The sequence below is a fragment of the Phyllobates terribilis genome, unplaced genomic scaffold, assembly GCF_046119375.1.
Source record: "Phyllobates terribilis strain yellow unplaced genomic scaffold, ASM4611937v1 Scaffold_4388__1_contigs__length_61533, whole genome shotgun sequence".
Taxonomy (NCBI): Eukaryota; Metazoa; Chordata; class Amphibia; order Anura; family Dendrobatidae; genus Phyllobates; species Phyllobates terribilis.
This window is the reverse complement of record NW_027367140.1, coordinates 41,521-61,534: the sequence shown is the minus strand read 5'-3', so window position 1 is coordinate 61,534 and position 20,014 is coordinate 41,521. Positions and strand designations below refer to the sequence as shown.

At 38.0% G+C, this 20,014-nt stretch overlaps 1 protein-coding gene and 1 pseudogene across 1 annotated transcript; one reads left to right on the top strand and one right to left on the bottom strand.

The window, feature by feature from the left end:
- Positions 1-32: 32 nt before the first annotated feature.
- On the bottom strand, positions 33-3,397 carry LOC141249210 (uncharacterized). The gene is made up of 3 exons (XM_073669560.1): positions 3,261-3,397; positions 1,317-1,668; positions 33-368 (listed from the first exon to the last, which is right to left on the bottom strand). The coding sequence occupies exons 1-3, from the start codon at positions 3,395-3,397 to the stop codon at positions 33-35; spliced, it is 825 nt and encodes a 274-aa protein (XP_073525661.1).
- A 7,042-nt stretch (positions 3,398-10,439) lies between these two features.
- On the top strand, positions 10,440-18,574 carry LOC141249209 (uncharacterized; annotated as a pseudogene).
- The last annotated feature ends 1,440 nt before the right edge of the window (positions 18,575-20,014 follow it).

Here is a 20,014-nt window from a genome sequence, read left to right as displayed (position 1 = left end):
AATAGCTATGATACGAATATGTTTAGAATTTGTTAACGAATGAACCTGGATTGAGTCATGAGTTGGTAGTAGTCAAGTCCCTTAGGGAGGTACTCATGGACAAGTAGATCAGGGTCCTTGCCCTTCCAATGTCGGAGGAGTTTAGGCCGGACAGGGCCGTGGACCCCACCGGCAAAGAAGGCGAGGTGGGGCCGGTGGTGGCCGGGCTGGACGGCGAGAAGCGCCGGAGGTATGTCGCCGGAGACGAGGTTGATTTCCGGCAAGCTAACGTCCTTTTGTGGGTTGAACCCTTCTGAGGAGTTGGCATTGCATAGAACCCTCATTGATGTGTTGTACAAGTACTTGTTCCCCTCCGATGCATGAGGCCCCTGCAAATTTGGATTGTAATCATCTAGATGCTTGAGGCTTATGATAGAAGCAATTTACAAAAAGCATTTAGGATAATGAGACTTATTAATTATGACATGTTTGGTACTCAGCTTACATTGTCTCCAAAGTCACAAAAAATGAAGCAATGTGGTCCAGACTCGAAATCGACCCAACTCAAAGTTATTAAGGTTACCTTAATACTCAAAATCATAATAAGGTTATCAAGGCTAGCTTAGTTGCAGTATCATCTTTGCCCTATTTGTCTTTATAGCAACTGCACTTATTAGGCCTTGCTAAACATACTCCTAGTCATATGGTTCAGAGCAAAACCTGTTTAGTATAAATATATAGAAGCATGAAGAGAAATCGAATGAATCTAAACAATTTTCAGAGTGGTCTAAAACTTATTAGTGATATGCGTGCTTCTACAACAAGGTATTTTTCTTATACAATGATGGGTGAGGTTCTAAGAAGCTAAAATTTTGATCAATACTCTTCATATAAAAAATATTCTAGTTTCATTTTCTTTGCATTTCTATTTTGTAAGTTTAAACCAAATAGGACCGTAAAGTTAGAACTATTTATTATGATACAAAATCGGGTGAAAATAAACTTTACCATGTATGAACATGTCTATTTTAATAATAAACATAGAGCAATGTGATTAAATAAAAAAAATGGTGAAATAACGCGGTGACAATTTTATAAATAGCTTAAAGTTCTTTAACATCAATGTTCATAATTTCACATTTTAAACCATAACATCTATTTTCAAAAAAAAAAAAAAACCCCTGAGTTATCATATAATTCATCTGACCAACTCAACTTATCATTTCATCTCCTAGTGAATCAAGAACAATTCTACACTAACTATTTGTAAGCTTATCGACAATTTCTCAAAGGAAAAAGGCATAAAGACTAGAGAGAAAAGGGTTTTAGTTAGTTACCCAATCATGGCAAGCGAGCATGAAGTGGTCAGCGCCATTAGAGGAGTTCCAGAAAGGGTATCTCTCAGAGACGACATTGACATAATCAGAGACAAAGTTTCTGAGAGGGGAGAGATCATAAGTGAGAGGCTTATAGAGATAAGTGACCATCATCACTACACTGAAAGGCAAGAAGAAAGCATGAGCTTTATGTGGGTCCTTCGTCCTGAACTTGCTTCCTCCGTGCTCTATCTCATGAATAAACCTCCCTTCTACTGTGTATATGTCTTTGCATGGCCCAGAATGTACCACTGGTACCTCCCCTTCTTCGTACACGTATACTTTGAATCTCTTCTCCATCTCTCTGTAGCTCCTGTTTACATAAACGTGTTGTGTTTAACTTAATGATATAGATTGTAAGGTTTAGAATAAGAAAAATGGCAGTATGTATGTTTACTATCAAATAGGATGCTCTGACTTCATGGACATATACAAATTATTGGCGACACAAAAGAAATTCAATTTTTGTGACTAAAAGTTGTGTTGATTTGGAGAAGTCATTGAATGTGTGTGAATTATTACTACTCGCCATTACTGAACTTAAGAGTTCCTTCTTCAAGAATGTAGTGAAAAAGGAAATGGTGAGCGGTGGCCTCCTCCACTTGAATGTGATGATAACAAAGAATTGGGTGGTGTTCATCAGGTCATGATATATACAATTGCTTACTTGCCCTTTTCTTTTTCTCATCCAATTTCCACAGGATTACTAGCGAGGAATTTAACTAAATTATCCAACGAATTAATTCTTATATATAATGCAAATAACCATTCTAGCCGTGCACCAAACAACACTAGACTTAATTTTAAAAAGCATACTGAGCACTGAAAACCTCAAATACAAGCTCTCTACGGAAGGCATGCAACATTAACGTTACTACTAAACATCACATCCGGCATTAAAACTTTGAAAACGAAACTAATTAAATGTACGTGTTATGTTATGCAGGTGCATGAAAGAAGCGGGCAATTATATTTCTAGATAGAAAGGTGACAGCTTTTCTGTACACTAATCTACGTTGGTTTCTAATGGGAAATTTAATCACGTGGATTAATCATCGCATGCGTCTCTTAAAACCTATTGCTAGAAGAAACACTCTACTTCTCATCATTATACAAAATCTTCATTTAGTTATATATCACTATACATATGAAATAATTCTTAAAAGACATTAATAAAACTTTACCACAAAAATAAATTGAAGACTGATCCAATTTTATTGATAAAATAATAATCGAAATATAAATTATAGTACTCCATTTATACTTGGATACTTATATAAAACAAGAGTAGAATGTGAGAATGGTTGTTAGAATAAAAATAAGGGTATGAACTTCCACTTTTATATATACGCCTGGACATTTGTAATTATAAATATTGAAAAATTAAGTTATCTATTACTCCCTCAATACAGAAATCAGCTATCCGATTTGAGTTATTTCTCATGGATTGTCTATATTATATAAGTTCATAACTGTGAGGGTTACTTGTACTTCATTAATTTAATTAGATGAATATTTAATTATCTGTGTAAATTAAGATTTTATTAATTGTTTTTTAGAATTTTTTTACAGGTGTACACCAATCAAATGAATGTTTTATTAATTTAAATATATTCCATTTGAACACAAATATATATCATTTTAAAATTATTTCATTGAATAAAAATATATGTTATTTTATTAATTTTTTCCTTATTTTATCATATTTCCTTTATAATTATTACATAAATCTATTTAATTTATCCAGATATTATTTTTTATACTTTTTAATAACATTTAGTAGAATTATTTTTTTTTAAAAATTCCATTTCAATCTGCATAAAATTTTAATAGCATGTATTTGTATCGTAAAGGAATATAAAAACCTAATTAGCTGGTCAAATTTGGGATTTAGGAAAATCATACCGAAAGAACATTCGGGGGTTGCGATAAATGGAGATGGCCGTATGACGTGGCAACTCCGTTTCGTTAATGTGCGCCCCCTGGCGAATGGCCGCACGCGCTCTTGCCAGATCGGCAACCACGTCACCTTTCCTTCTCATTCCCTATCACATTTCAAATTCAATCATATGATGAATATAAATGGACTATTTAAGATATAAAATTATGACATTACGAAGAAAGTGTTATCATGTAGTTTTATTTTTTTAAGATAAAATAGTGTGATATCCCCGAAAGAAGATAAAATTGAGCGATTAAAATTGATTATTATTATCTCTTTACTCTAACTTGATATCTAAAATTCCTTTCGAAAAAACTAGATAATCTTAGAATTTGATCCTCCAGTACTTAGCAGTTAACACGAAAACTAGAAGCTTGGAGCAAAATCAGTGAAACTTTTTACCAGAATTTTCAAAACCTAAAACCTAGAATCACGAATCTACATGCTTACCGTACGATTTAAATTCCGATTGATATGACTGTTCTCTCCAGCGGAGTCAGTTTCATGTTTGGAGCCTTCGGAAAGGAGGTGAGCTCGGAGAATTCCATGATCAGAGGCGGCGAAGTTCGATTCCAATTGGACGATCGGGACGGAGCTACGATCGTGGCCGTAGAATCTCAATATACCGGCGGCGTCGGAGCCGAATTTCGGCGGCGAATCGATCAGATGATGGAATGTTATCGTTATAAGGAAGACGAGTAAAAGCGCTACTGAGATAATATAGGCTGCAGATATCTTCATCGATTGATCCTCAGTCTCTGCTCTCTCGGAGAGAAAATAGATCGATTAACTGAATCGAAAGTCAGGTATCGCTCAGTTTTAAAAGCAGAAAATAAAGTAAAGGGAAAAGAGGTTGAAAGCGCGGGGATGGAGGCGTCAATGGGAAAAACAGAGAAACGAAACGTATACGGGGGGAGGGGAAGGAATTTTATAGGCGTTATGCTAGTCATGGGGAGTCAATTTACGAACTTACCCCTTCAGGCGGTTGAGTTTTTCTTGCTTTTATATTTGTTTTATAGTTTCTGGTCAATACAACAAATCCAGTTTGCTTCTTTAAAGGATATAACAAATCCAGTTCTGTTACAAAAGTTGTACAGTAATTTGATTGCAATATGACAAGAAAATAAACTTATTTTATTTAATAACTGATTAGTGTATGTGGCCATCCACGATAATATTTAATATAAGTGTTATACATAATATATTTATAAACGAGTTTATTATAGATGTGAAATTTAATTAAATTATGAAATTTTATGAGATTGGATAGTTATTAGATAAAATAGTGACATATGTTAATATTTTTAATATAAGTTAAATAATAGATAAAAATGAACGACTTTAAATTTAACTTCTATAACAAAATAAAGTCTAACTTCTATAATGCAAAATCGGAATAAAAATTAAATTTATTTTTATAGATCAAACTTTTAAAAAAATTTGTAAACTTATTTACGTAGTTAATATTTATCATTCTGACAATGTTTAATATAAAAATAGTATATTAATATAAAATACCTTTTTTGCTAAAAGTTTTTAAAAAAAAGGCTCCACTATTGGATATATTTTTTATATAACATAAAATATAAATTATGACAAGTTTGGTTCTCAGGGAAGAAATATAATTTACAATAATATTTATTATATGTTAAGATATGAGGTGAGTTCCGGTGTGAACTTCCCTTATGGTGTGAAATGTGAAGAATGTTGAGCCATTAGATTAGAAAATGGAGGGTTGAGATTAAAAGATGGGTTTTTTAATGAATTCATGCGGTGACATTTTTGTAATTAATGGTGAACTGTTTTTTTTTTACGTTTTCTGGGTGATTTTTTATCCCCTTAGATGTGAACATTAGCGTGTTATATGTGAACATTAGCGTGTTATATGTGTACCCGAGAAAGTTCGCACTTCACACCATAAGGCTTGTTTTCACCAGATCTTATTCGTTAAGATATATGTCTGATATATCTATTAATTTAAAAATAATCTAAATTTATAAAAGATTTTTTTAACTTTTTAATTATCAAGTTAATCATTTAAATTTAATAATTAAACATATTAAAACAAAATTATCTTAGCAATCTATTCCTACGAATATGGGAGCTTATTTATAAGTATCACTATAATAAGAGATTCTAAAATAAAATAAATTATAAACGGATTTTTAACATTTTAATTATTAAGTTTTTTTAGTAAAATTATTTAAATTTAATAATTAAATAGATTAAAATAAAATTATAGCAGCAATTTATTCCTTAAACATGGGAGCTTATTCATAAATATCACTACAAAGATTCTAAAATAAGCTAAATTTATAGAAGGATTTTTTTATATTTTAATATTTTAATTATTAATTTATTTTAGAAAAATCATTTAAATTTAATAATTAAACAGATTAAAATAAAATTATCTTAGAAATTTATTCCTACAAATGCGGGAGATTATTATAAATATCACTATAATAAGAGAGATTGGAACACCCCCTATTCACATGGGAATATTGCCGACGATGACTTCAGACTCTCACGTCCAAAATCACCCAAGCTTATATCATTGAACAAAAACATACTATATATATATATATAAAAATAATATCAAAGTCTTACATAATAATACAGAGAATCAATACAATGTGAAATAGTAATACAAATTACATTTGCGGAAGACTTATAAAAATAAATATTATAAATATAACTTGATTAGAATCCGGATCGTCAACCTTAATAACGTGAACTTGAAACATTAACTGCCACCTATCGGGATTTCTACTTCACACTTCGGGAGCACCACCTGATGTGCCGTATGTGGACGGATGACACCAGCCAACCATGCAATGAAAATAGCGGTCGATTAGTCTAATGAAATACTATGCAAATGAGATTTATATGATACTCTATGTAGTCGTATCTAGTAAAACTCATCAGTTCTCGAATGAAAGCCGGTAGCCGAGGGAAACCCCGATACTTCCACCAAATTAGGAAAAGATATGTATATATATATAGCAAGAGAAGACTCCAAAGAAATTGAGTCTTATGAGAAATATTTATAACAAGATAAGACTCCAAGGCAATTGAGACTTATGGAAAATATTTATAACAAGAGAAGACTCCAAGAAAATTGAGTCTTATGGGAAATATATATATAACAAGAGAAGAATTCAAGGGAATTGAGTCTTATGGAAAATATATATAACAAGAGGAGACTCCAAGGGATTGAGCCTTATATGAATTATTATTGTATAATGTATATTTGTGTGGGAACATTTTAGATAATAACCAACAATGCTTTTATAAAACAACTTCCCAAGAATAATTGGGTTAACGACCAATCTCACCGTATACATGTTGTGCGAATTCAGATTGGAAAGATGACTGATAGAGGGATTCCATATGGTGTATCTAACGGTTATTAGCTTAGGTTTAGTTGTGTTTAGGAGCTTGTCGAGTGCATTTCCCAGAATCTGTCTTAGAGAGTACATTATATGAATTTGCGGGAAACTTGAGAACGTTTTTTGGCACAACAATGTAGATTCCGTTTGTATCCATCATTGGTGCATTCAGGATGGAGCTAGAGCGAAGAAGTGCCAAGAAGAAGTGATGAGATGTTGAGATGAGTTCAGATGGCTCATTCTCCGTTATCCGATGTCCGATTGAGGTGGTTCCAATTTTAGGTGTTAGATATTTACTTGAAGACCTCAAAAGATAGGCGCAATCGAAGTTGTGAGTCAAAAGTTATGGCAATTTTACGGACGTCGCTATTCTACCGAAGCTTAGACATGACTGCGGGTGAAGCAGCCACGAACGCGGCCTTTGAGACTGGAAAGTTTACAGACGACAAGACCGCGACCGCGGGTGAAGCAGCCGCGACCGTGGGCGTCAGACAGTTGTCAAATCCGAAATTTTGGAGTTTTCCTTCCGGGATTGCTTTCTCAAAGATCTTCTAAACATTATTTCCCTATTTTATTTCTTTTATTTCTTATTTTCCTAAAACATATAAATAGTTTTTAGGGTGTAGTTGGAGAGGATCTTACTTTCTCATCTAGCCTCCTCCCTTTGAGTTTTTGCATTGTTCTTGAGATTATGCTGAACTAAACATTTCATGGTTCACTTGGAGGATTGAAGCCTTTGGATCTAGTTTCATTGTGAGTTTCTAAACACTTATGTTCTATTTCAATTGAGGATTGTTTCATTATCTCTTCTGCTTGAATTTATCATTGATTGAAATTGATTTCATCTAGGTGGCCAACTAGGTTGATAGATATTATTCATATTGCTAGGTTTAGACAATTCTATTTGAAAAGTCTTTCCTTTTGATAGCAATAATAATTTGCATAAACTATTTGTCAGTGCTTATTGTGTAGAGGTTCTGAATTCATGTCAAGTATCGGTGATTCGCCAATGGTATTGCATGAACCTGCTTATCTTTGATCTTAATGCTATTCTATTATTGAATCTTGAGATTTCCTTGATTATAGTTGAATAAGGGTTTCTAGGACTATTTGGACTAGTTGCTTTATTAGAACAAAGAGTAGGACAACCAATTGAACGTTTATGAGCATCAGTTATTAGGATTCGATGATCAATGTGCTTGTCTGATGTGCTGATTTCTGATAAGTGTGTGTGTCCCATCATTATTCACACAACCCACATTATTCTGCTAGCTATTAGTCTTGTTACCATTAAACAACAAACTCCCACATTGGTTACATGTTAGTTACACCAATCGATATAAACTGTTCTCAGACTCTCTAGGGATTTGACCCCTACTTCCCACTTTAATAAGTAGATATTGAGTTGGGTTTTCTTTGATAGGCACCTACGACTTTAGCCTCATCAAATTTGGCACTTGTTACCGGGGAGCCAAACTTTATAGTTTATTTCTTGTTGTGTGACTAACTCTAGTGTGGACCTATCTTATGGTCCAGACTCGTGTTACTGATCAGTTTACTTGCTGAGCTTACATGGGATATGGAAGGAGAATGGAACACAATTGCTGTGGATCTGGCCGAAATAATGGAGTTGGCTGTTGAGCTTCAAAAGAATGAAGTTTTTGAGGTTAATGGTGGATATGGAAATCCACGCCCTTGTTTCGATCAACAATGGTATGACTACTATCCAAGGTACAATGATTATCCCCAGCCTGAGCAGCAATAGTGGTGGTGGCCTCACAATCCTCAACCTAGTTCTGGACCATCAACTGAAGAGTTGTTGAATGCTATGACAATGCATTTTACAACTCATGACCAGACTGTAGAAGAGAGCACCAAGTACATGGAAGCATAGATTGAGCGAATGGTGCAAGTAGTATCTACTCCGGCACAAAATCAATCTGAGGCACTGCAGCCTCAGAGCACAATAAACCGAGCTTTATGAACAACAATGTTATGACATTAAGTAGTGACCAAAGCTCGGATGAGATGCCAAGTGATGAAGAAGAAGTTGAGGTTGAAGCACCAGTTGACGTGCGCGCCCACACCCAAGTTGCCTTTGACAATTGCTTCTCCTTGCTGTTGAACATCGATGAGGATGATCCAGGTCCACCACTTGATGATGAAGTAGAGCTAGTTGATCCGAGTGGTGATCTCGAGCTGAGCCAAGACACCTACGTGCGTCCACACCTTCCAATGCTCGGAACGTTGAAACCTCGAGCACCCTTGCCTCATTTTTCTAAACACTTGAAAGGGCCACACATGGTAAAGAGGAAAAAGAAGCTAAAGGTCCAACATAAGGGATCACATCCAGAGCACTTCAAGGTGAAGAAGAAGGGTTGGTACGACAAGAGGGTTAGGAAATGACGAGGCATCAGATCCTATTGTATGAGGAAGAAGAGAGGGTTCCTTGATGAGATGGCCTTTGAGGGGCCTAGTGCTGGATAGCCAAGAGCAAGAAGTCGAGCCAATGACTTTAAACCAAGGCGCTGCTCGGGAGGGAACCCTCGGTGTGAGGTACGCTACTTTTTTCCTTTTCCCCGTTATTATTAGTCCTCTTTTGCTGCATTGAGGACAATGCTCGATTCAAGTATGGGGAGGATAGTTGGTGTACATTTGGTATTTTCGGATTCGGATTTCATATTAGGTTTTATAAAAAAATTGAAAAAAATTGAAAAATTGAAAAATTGAAAAATTAAAAAGAAGATTGTGAAAATCCTGGGATAGGTTAAAAACCCGAAAGGGTGGCCTAGGTAAAAAGCAAGTAGTCCATGCGGCTCTAGGCCGGGAAATATTTGGACTTGATAGATGTGAGTTGTTGATGAGCATATGGTGAGGCTAACATCGCTATGCCTATCAAAGAAACCCAAGTCAGTATCCACTTAGAAAAGTGGGAAGTAGGGGTCGAATCCCTAGAGAGCCTGAGTACAGTCTATTTCGATTAATGCAACTAACGGTGTAACCAATGGGGGATTTTGTATTGTAATTGTAACTAGACTGCTAATGCTAATAACATAACGGAGTGTTGTATGAATAATGAATGGAAACACTCACTTATCAAAAATCAGCACATTGGATAAACACATTGATCATCGAATCCTAATAACTTATGCTCATAAATATTCAATTGGGTGTCCTACTCTTTGTTCTAAGATAGCAACTAGTCCCAATATTCCTAAAAACCCTTATTGTAAGTTCTAACCAAGGAAATCCAAAGATTCAATAACACAATAGCATTAAGATCAAAGATAAGTAGGTCATGCAATACCATTGTCAAATCACCGATACTCGACATGAATTCAAAATCTCTACCTATAAACAATAAAAAATAGTTCATGCAAATAGAATTCGCTACCAAAGGTGAAGACTTTTCAAATAGAATTATCTAAACCTAGCAATATGAACAATATCAATCAACCTAGTTGGCCACCTAGATGAAATCAATATCAATCAATATATAATCAAGCACAAGAGATAATGAAACAATCCTCAATTGAAACAGAACATAAGTGTTTAGAAACTCACAATACAATAATATCCAAGGATTCAATCCTCAAAGTGAACAATGGAAATCTTAGTTTATCATAATCTCTAAGAATAGTGAAAAATTCTAAAGTGGAGGCTAGATGATAAAAAGTGGGAGAGAAACTCCCAATAAAATCTGATGCAGGAGCATCCCTATCATCAACTCCTCAAAGAGCAATCACAAGAGCCATGGCTAAGAGGATCAAAGATCAAGTTATACATGCCACTTTAGCTCTCAATATGGACCAGGAGATGAAGCCCATTGCCTCTACTCTTTTTATATGTCAAAAAGGTATCTCTCCTCCACAAATTCTATGAAGAACACTTGGTCATTCTGGACCAAGTCAAGCTACAAAGAGCTAACTTTAGGACATACCCGGATAGACCCTCTAGCCGGCTATGTCACTTTCAAGTGCATTTTGCACAAGCTTCCTTATGTTTGTTATGAAACATTTCTTAGGGTATTTTGGTCTTAAGTAAGTGAACTTTATGAGGTCAAAGGGCCGGCTCTCACTTGGTATAAAAGCCAAGAGATAGCTCATTTATCCGGGCCTTTGAATTGATTAAAAACACACAAGTTGTAAGTTGAGCATAGACTCCTTTCTATCATTTGAAGGCCACCTTGGTTTGTTGGTTGAACAACTAAAAACAACCAGTATCTCTTGCCCAATTATATCTTGTTTGTGTGATTGTTATTGTATGAACTTGATTAGGGAAACTGATGGTGCTCTAGGTGGTATATCCCCTAGTTGTGTTGTGTTATAGCTTGTTTGTTTCTTGTTGGCTTGCATTGTGTTGAGGTTAAGTCCAAGGTGCTTGCAAGAGTGAATAAGGATCACTCAAGAACTTATCCCATTTGTTTTCATCTCACTTCTATCTCTATTTTGCATCCAAGCTTGTTTCCAAGCTAGGATATCATCTAGAACACTTGTTCTTGATGTTTGAAAGGTTTGAACTCTAGATCCGAGCCTTGTAGGGATTTCCCTACATCAAGTGGTATCAGAGCTCAGTGAGTTCATCCTTTGTTCACCTTAGAAAACCCAAAACCAAGTGCCTTGCAAAGTTCTTGCAAGAACACTTGACAAAACATTGTTGAACACCCACAAAAGCTAGCCTTTTCTTTACCTTGTTTCTTGGTCTAACCAAGATGATTGCTTGAAGTTTTTGCAGGACTAAAACCAAGGTTGAAGGTGAGGAAATTGCCTAAGGAATTCCCTAAGTTACGCTTCGGAAGTTCCAAGGAAAAACCAACCATTCACCCAGACCGGTGCCTTGTTCCGGGAACCAGCGCCGAGCAAGATACCGGAAGCCAAGCCTTTTTAGCCCTACCAAACACAACCATCTTCAAGAACAATATGAACAAAGTGTAAAGTACAGGTCTTGATCTTTCTACAACAACAAAAATCACCCAATTCCACCGAGTAGATCGTTCTGACCAAGGCAAAGAAAATCGTTCCAGAAGTGGTAAACCGGGTGCTTGATTTCACGCACAAATGTGGTCAAGAACCCAACTTTGAAGCTTCACCCCTCAATCCAAACACAACCAAACGAAAAACCACTTATGAGCCCCATGAAGAACAACATTTGATCTGTTGAGGGCAACAAAAAATCAGACCAAGGGCACAAGTAGATTGTCCAAACACTAAAGCCAAAAACCTTTCCCAAAGCGGTAAAGTGTCATTTCTCCTTTTCAAAAGTGTTGACCTAGCCTATTCACAAGACATTGTAGCCTCATTGGGTCGTGCCTTTTTGGATGTGACCTGAGCCCTCTACCTAGAAAAAACCTCCACTACAAGGATCAAGAAAAGTCGCATCCATTGCAGCTCATTGACCTCTTGAAACACACACCCAAAGTTGCTTGCAACACACTTTTGTACCCGGGTAACGTGCTAGCTTGCCTATTCTTAATTAAACCTTGTACCTTTTGTTGTGTACTCCAAGTGCAACATTTGGAACGTGACCAAGTGGTCACAATACTAAGTGAAGACGGTGAGAAGGGATTGCCAAGTGCCCTTCACAACTTAAGCCATATCCCACCTTTTAGCCTTAAGAGAAGTAGTACACCTAAGGTGGTTCACTTAACTTCTTTTCCTAAACACAATCCTTAGCCTTTTCCAAGGAACTTTTGAAGGCAATTACAAAGGGACTCCAAGGGCTTCTTGTTCACCTCAGACTAAGGTAATAGTCTTTCGCCCCTCTTGAGCTAAACACACTTAAACATTCTGTTTGCCTAAGTACCTAAACTGCATGCTATAACTATTGTTTCTTTGGCATCCTTAAGTGTACTTAATCTAGCTTCACTCAAATCATTTCACACTTATAAGGTACTGTATTGAGCAGAGATTGTGAGATTATCTTTGAGTGTGAGGGAAGACACAAATCAAACACAAGTTATTACTCTAACTTAACATCTTTGCTTGTTGTTTGTGTGACAATGTCTAGCTCACCCCATCATTCTCAACAAGAGGAGGTGAACCCTTTGATCAACTCAGAACAAAGTATCACCAACCCTCAACCAGACCTAGCCTCACTCATAAGGACCCTTAATGAGACCATAGCTAGAAATCACCAAGAGCTTTCTAGTAGAATGGCAACATTGGAGTCAAAACAGAAATCACCAAGGAGTTCCCCTAGGATCTTAAGGAACCAGTATGAACCTGGGGAACCCTCTCATGCACACTCCCATGCTCCTATTCCTAGACAAGATGTGAGGATAGGCTCCATCTCACCCATAAACAGACCTGAGCCTATTAGGATACCAACTAGAGAACATGTCTCACCCCTAGCAAGACCATCACCTATGCAATACCAAAGGGAGTTTCCTAACTTTGATTCTCCTAATGTGAATAGATATAGTGATGATTTTTTTGATGAGTTTCAGGATGATAGGTACATGAGATTTGGAGGAAGAGGGAGCAGAGGAAGGAGGGTAAGGTTCCAAAGGAATGAGCACCCTTATGGGTATGTTCCTAGGGAACTTAGACATGAGAAACCCTTTGAGCAAGCCCCCTAGACATGCCCCAGTACACCATCTAGGACCAACTCCAAGGCAACCAAGACATGATCAAGGGTTTGAGCAAGTGCCTAGGCCAAGAGAAGAGGATGGCATTGGCAAGATAAAGGTGAAGATTCCACCATTTGAGGGCAAGTGTGATCCGGACACCTACATGGCATGGGAAAGAAAGATGGACCAAATCTGGTCATGCCACAACTTCAATGAAGAAAAGAAGGTACAACTTGCTATCCTTGAATTCCAAGATTATGCTATGTTGTGGTGGGATAACTTGGTCCAAGGGAGAAGAGAAAGACAAGAGCCTCCCATCCAGAATTGGGATGACATGAAGAGGGTCATGAGAGAAAGATTTGTACCTGAGCACCATGCAAGGGAGCTAAGGCACAAGTTAGAGACCTTGAAGCAAGGAAATCAGAGTGTGGAGGAAGTGTATAATGCAATGCATATGGCCATGATCAAGGCCAACATCAGAGAAGACCCCATTGCCACCAATGCAAGGTTTCTAAGGGTGTTGAACCCTTCCATCTCCAATGAGGTAGATATGTATCCTTATGAAACTAGTGAACAATTATTTCATAATGCTATTAAGGTTGAAAGGAATATGAAGGCTAGGATGGTGCAAAAAACAAGGCCAACTTCTAGGCCAATGGGATCAAGCACCCCATGGGCTAACAAGCCAAGCACCACCCCTACTCAAGCACCCAAGGGAACCTACCCACAAAGGGATCCACCTAAGCCCCAAGGCCAAGCCATGGGCAATTCAGGGAGTACTTCTAAACCCCCTAATGTGTCTAATACTCCTTACCCTAGATCTAGTAGTTTAGAGTGCTTTAAATGCAAGGGTAAAGGCCATTTCATGAGAGATTTTCCTAACAAGAGAGTTATGTTTGTTAATGCTATGGGACAATATGAATCAGAAAGTGAGCATGAAGATAATGAACCTAGTAATGACCTAGGTGTGGACTTAGGGGAAGAATCAGAGGAGATAGGTTATGAACATGGTGAAGTGCTAGTTTGTAGAAGAGTTCTAAGTGTCCAAACTGAATTGGTTGAAGATAACCAAAGGGAGAACATTTTCCATAGTAGATGCATGATAAAAGACAAGGTTTGTGATGTGATTATTGATGGAGGTAGTTGTTGCAACATAGCTAGTAGTGAATTGATAGAAAAATTAGACTTGCCCTCCATATTGCATCCTAGACCTTACAAACTACATTGGATGAATGATTGTGGAGAACTCAAGGTTCACAAGAAATGTAATGTTACCTTTAAGCTAGGCTCATATGTGGACACTATACTTTGTGATGTATTACCCATGCAAGCTTGTCATTTACTCTTAGGAAGACCATGGCAATATGATAATAGAGTTACACATGATGGTTTTTCTAACAAGTACTCTTTCATGGTTAATGGCAAGTTGATTACCTTGAAACCTATGACTCCTTTTCAAATTGTGGAAGCAGCTGAGGCTAAGAGAGCCAAGGATAAGGGCAAGATAGTAGCAAAAGAGAGGCTTAAGACCAAGGACAAGCCCCTGGTGTTGCACATCTCCAAGTTCCAAGGACAATACTCCATGCTAGTGTTCAAGGAAGTTCCAAGGGATGAATTTCTGCCCAAGGATGCTATGCTAATGAGCATGGTCAAGAATCACACCTTAACATCAGAAGCACCCAGCCACAAATTGCCTAAGGCCATCCAAGAAGTGCTAGATGAGTTCCATGAAGTGTTTCCACAAGAGCTACCCAATGGACTTCCACCACTAAGAGGTATTGAACATCAAATTGATTTCATTCCGGGGCAGGTACTTCCTAATAGGCCAGCCTACAAAATGAATCCTATGGAAAGTAAAGAGGTGGAAACTCAAGTCCTAGAGTTGTTAGAGAAAGGGTACATAAGGGAAAGCATGTCCCCTTGTGCCGTGCCAGTTTTGTTGGTGCCTAAGAAGGAAGGCACACTAAGGATGTGTGTGGATTGTAGGGCCATCAACAACATCACCATCAAGTATAGGCATCCAATTCCAAGGTTAGATGACATGTTAGATGAGCTCCATGGAGCATCTTGCTTCTCAAAAATTGATCTCAAGAGTGGATACCATCAAATCAGAATGAGGGAAGGTGATGAATGGAAAACTGCCTTCAAAACTAAGTTTGGGTTGTATGAGTGGCTTGTCATGCCATTTGGTCTTACCAATGCTCCTTCAACCTTAATGAGGTTGATGAATCATGTCCTAAGACGCTTCATTGGGCAGTTTGTGGTGGTTTACTTTGATGACATTCTTATCTACTCAAAGTCACTCCATGAGCATGCCATTCATTTAAGGGAAGTACTATCCAAACTCAAGCAAGTTTCTTTGTATGCTAACCTTAAGAAATGTGATTTCTACTCAGATTCTGTTTCATTCTTAGGTTTTGTAGTGAGTTCCAAGGGTTTGGAGGTTGACAAAGAGAAGATTAAGGCAATACAGGAATGGCCAACTCCAACTAGTGCAACACAAGTGAGAAGTTTCCAAGGGCTTGCTAGCTTCTATAGAAGATTTGTCAAGGACTTTAGCACCATTGCTTCACCCCTTACTGAGCTCACCAAGAAGCACATTGTTTTCCAATGGGGAACCAGCCAAGAAGAGGCATTCCAGGAGCTTAAGGCAAGGCTAACCAAGGCACCCCTACTAGTGCTTCCAGATTTCACAAGGCCTTTTGAAGTGGAATGTGATGCTTCTGGAGTGGGCATTGGAGGTGTGCTAATGCAAGGAGGTAAACCTATTGCCTTCTTTAGTGAAAAACTCAAAGGTGCAACTCTAAATTACTCTACATATGATAAAGAGTTGTATGCTTTGTTTAGGGTGTTGAAAACTTGGCAACACTACTTGTGGCCTAATGAGTTTGTCTTGCATACTGACCATGAGTCACTAAAGCATTTTAGAAGCCAAGACAAGCTTGATAGGAGACATGGTAGGTGGATGGATTTCATTGAGACTTTCCCTTATATTATCAAGTATAAGAAAGGGAAAGATAATGTAGTAGCAGATGCACTCTCTAGGAGGCATACCTTGCTAACCACCCTTGATTCAAAGGTGTTAGGATTCACCTACATCAAAGAGCTTTATAGCAATGATTCTGACTTTTGTGATATATATGTTCATTGCCTTGAAAAGGGACCCTTGGGGAAGTTTTACTTGTTTGAAGGATTTCTATTCAAGGTTGATAGGGTGTGCATACCTAAGTGTTCTCTTAGACTTCTTCTTGTGGAGGAATCTCACAAAGGAGGTTTAATGGGACATTTTGGTAGGGACAAGACCCATGCTATACTGAGTTCCCATTTCTTTTGGCCTCACATGCTCAAAGACATAGAACATATGCTTAAAAGATGCATTGAGTGCCTTAAGGCCAAATCCAAAGTGAAACCTCAAGGTTTGTATTCACCACTACCTATCCCTAGTGCCCCATGGTTAGACATTAGTATGGACTTCATTGTAGGGTTACCTAGGACTAGGAAGGGCAGAGATTCTATTTTTGTGGTGGTGGATAGGTTTAGTAAGATGGCTCACTTTATACCTTGTCATAAAACTGAAGATGCAACTAGTGTAGCCAACTTATTCTTTAGTGAGGTTGTTAGACTACATGGCCTACCTAGGACCATAGTTAGTGATAGGGATCCTAAGTTCCTTAGTCATTTTTGGAGAACATTATGGGGAAAGATAGGAACCAAGCTCTTATTTTCTACATCTAGTCACCCCCAAACTGATGGACAAACTGAAGTGACTAATAGGACATTAGGGACCATGCTTAGAGCCTTGATTAAGACTAACCTTAAAGCATGGGAAGACATTCTGCCACATGTTGAGTTTGCCTACAATAGGGCCACACACTCAAGCACCAAGGTAAGTCCTTTTATGTGTGTGTATGGTACTAATCCCCTAACCCCCTTTGATCTTATTCCTTTGCCTATCAGAGAGAAGTGTGACTATAATGCAGGGAACCAGGTTAAACTCATCAAGGAGCTACATGAAAGGACCAGAGAGAGCTGGAGAGCTTAGCCACAAGTGTAGCTGAGGCAAAGAACAAGCATAGGAGGAAGGTCATACTCAAAGAAGGAGATCTAGTGTGGGTGCACCTAAGGAAGGACAGATTTCCCAACTTAAGGACTTCCAAGCTCTCACCTAGAGGATATGGACCATTCCAAGTGCTAAGAGTGGTTGGTGACAATGCTTATGTCATTGACCTCCCAGAAGAGTATGGAGTCAATCCCACTTTCAACATTGGAGACCTTACTCTTTTCAAGAATGTTGATGAAGAAGCTAGTGAAGGAGAAGAACAAGACGAGGCTCCAATCATCAATACTGAAGATGGCCGGAGGTCAGGCCCTTCAAAAGAAGGAGGGAATGATGCAGGAGCATCCCTATCATCAACTCCTCAAAGAGCAATCACAAGAGCCATGGCTAAGAGGATCAAAGATCAAGTTATACATGCCACTTTAGCTCTCAATATGGACCAGGAGATGAAGCCCATTGCCTCTACTCTTTTGATATGTCAAAAAGGTATCTCTCCTCCACAAATTCCATGAAGAACACTTGGTCATTTCTGGACCAAGTCAAGCTACAAAGAGCTAACTTTAGGACATACCCGGATAGACCCTCTAGCCGGCTATGTCACTTTCAAGTGCATTTTGCACAAGCTTCCTTATGTTTGTTATGAAACATTTCTTAGGGTATTTTGGTCTTAAGTAAGTGAACTTTATGAGGTTCAAAGGGCCGGCTCTCACTTGGTATAAAAGCCAAGAGATAGCTCATTTATCCGGGCCTTTGAATTGATTAAAAACACACAAGTTGTAAGTTGAGCATAGACTCCTTTCTATCATTTGAAGGCCACCTTGGTTTGTTGGTTGAACAACTAAAAACAACCAGTATCTCTTGCCCAATTATATCTTGTTTGTGTGATTGTTATTGTATGAACTTGATTAGGGAAACTCATGGTGCTCTAGGTGGTATATCCCCTAGTTGTGTTGTGTTATAGCTTGTTTGTTTCTTGTTGGCTTGCATTGTGTTGAGGTTAAGTCCAAGGTGTTTGCAAGAGTGAATAAGGATCACTCAAGAACTTATCCCATTTGTTTTCATCTCACTTCTATCTCTATTTTGCATCCAAGCTTGTTTCCAAGCTAGGATATCATCTAGAACACTTGTTCTTGATGTTTGAAAGGTTTGAACTCTAGATCCGAGCCTTGTAGGGATTTCCCTACATCAAAATCTAAAGGGTATTTATATGTCTTGGGAATTTAAGGAATAAAAGAAATAAAAGAAATAAAATTCAGAATTTAGTTGGAAAAAAAAGATCTCGGATTGAAATTCCGAAACTCGGCCCATTATGCTTTTATGCCGCCCGCGGCCGCGGTTGCTCCGCCTGCGATTGCTCCACCCGCGGTCGCGGTTATGTCTTCTGCATAATCTTTCTCTAAGCTGTTAGCCGCGGCCGCGGCCGCGGCCGCTGTAGCTCCGTCCGCGGTAGCGGTTTCTCTGGAGTGCTTCCTTTCTTCAGTTTTTAGGCTCCGGGACGCGTTGTCCGGCGTTCCCGGGTCTTCAACCTTGTCCATCTCCTCTTGGTACTTCATCGCTCCAGCTCCATAGTAGTACCATAAATGCTCTCGAGGTTCCCGCAAATCCATACAATATACTCTCCATGCCGGATTCCGTAAATGCGCTCTCCAAGCTCCTAAACACCAATAAATCTATGCTAATAACCGTTAGTTACATCGTATGGAATATCTCTATCAAATCACCCCATACATAAGCCTTGCTCGTCCTCGAGTAAGCAAAACGTCGCTCATCCCTCCAATAAGCTCAAACGTCTGCAGTAAGCATGAAAAGATCTATTGACGGTTATGCCTCCAAACTCCAAGTGTGTAGCAAGTATCTCTAACCTACTCCTTTCTAACTTCTTATATCTCCAAGCTGACCTACCCAATTCCCTCCTTATATCTCCACTTCATATGACACCACTTAGTTGTAACCAAGTGATGTGCTTTAAGCACATGTGGACTCGTAATCTCCTCTAAGGCTGTGGGAATGTATAATAAGTAAAAATAAACATAAAATCGAGTCAGCCACTCGCTTAACACACTTCTTATTCCTCCCCTTCATATGATGACCTAAACCACTAATTATATATGAACATCATGCCAACAACCATCAATCCTAAGTCAAAAAACCGCATAGCACAACCACAACAATATGCATCAAACTCCCATATAAGAATCTAATCCTAGTCTAATACAACCGCCATGAAAATGCAACAAAAAGATTGATAGGAATAATTATCATGCCTCATGAATACACAATATAGCTCAATAGTGATGAAAATAAAAGTAGTAAGGTAAACTAACTCCTTGTCCCTCCTAGTGAATCCTAAGTCCCGAGACAATCCTTCAAGAACCCTTCATATGTCTCCAACGCCATCAAATAATATAGAAGAAGTAACCATCTTAAGACACTCATTTCTTTTACACTCCAATTCTTGCTCTAGCGCCCGCTCGGATTTTCACCAGACACTCTGTATTCTTTTCAAGGCTCATCATCACTTACATCTCTCAAGTCCAAATATTTCCTGGCCTAGAGCCGCATGGACTACCTGCTTCTTATTCAAGTCTCCCTTTCGGGTTTTCGACTTATCCCAGGATTTATATATCTTTATTATTATTTTTATTTTTATATTTCTATTATTTTTTTCATCTTTTTCTTTTTTTCTTTTTTTTCTTTACTCTT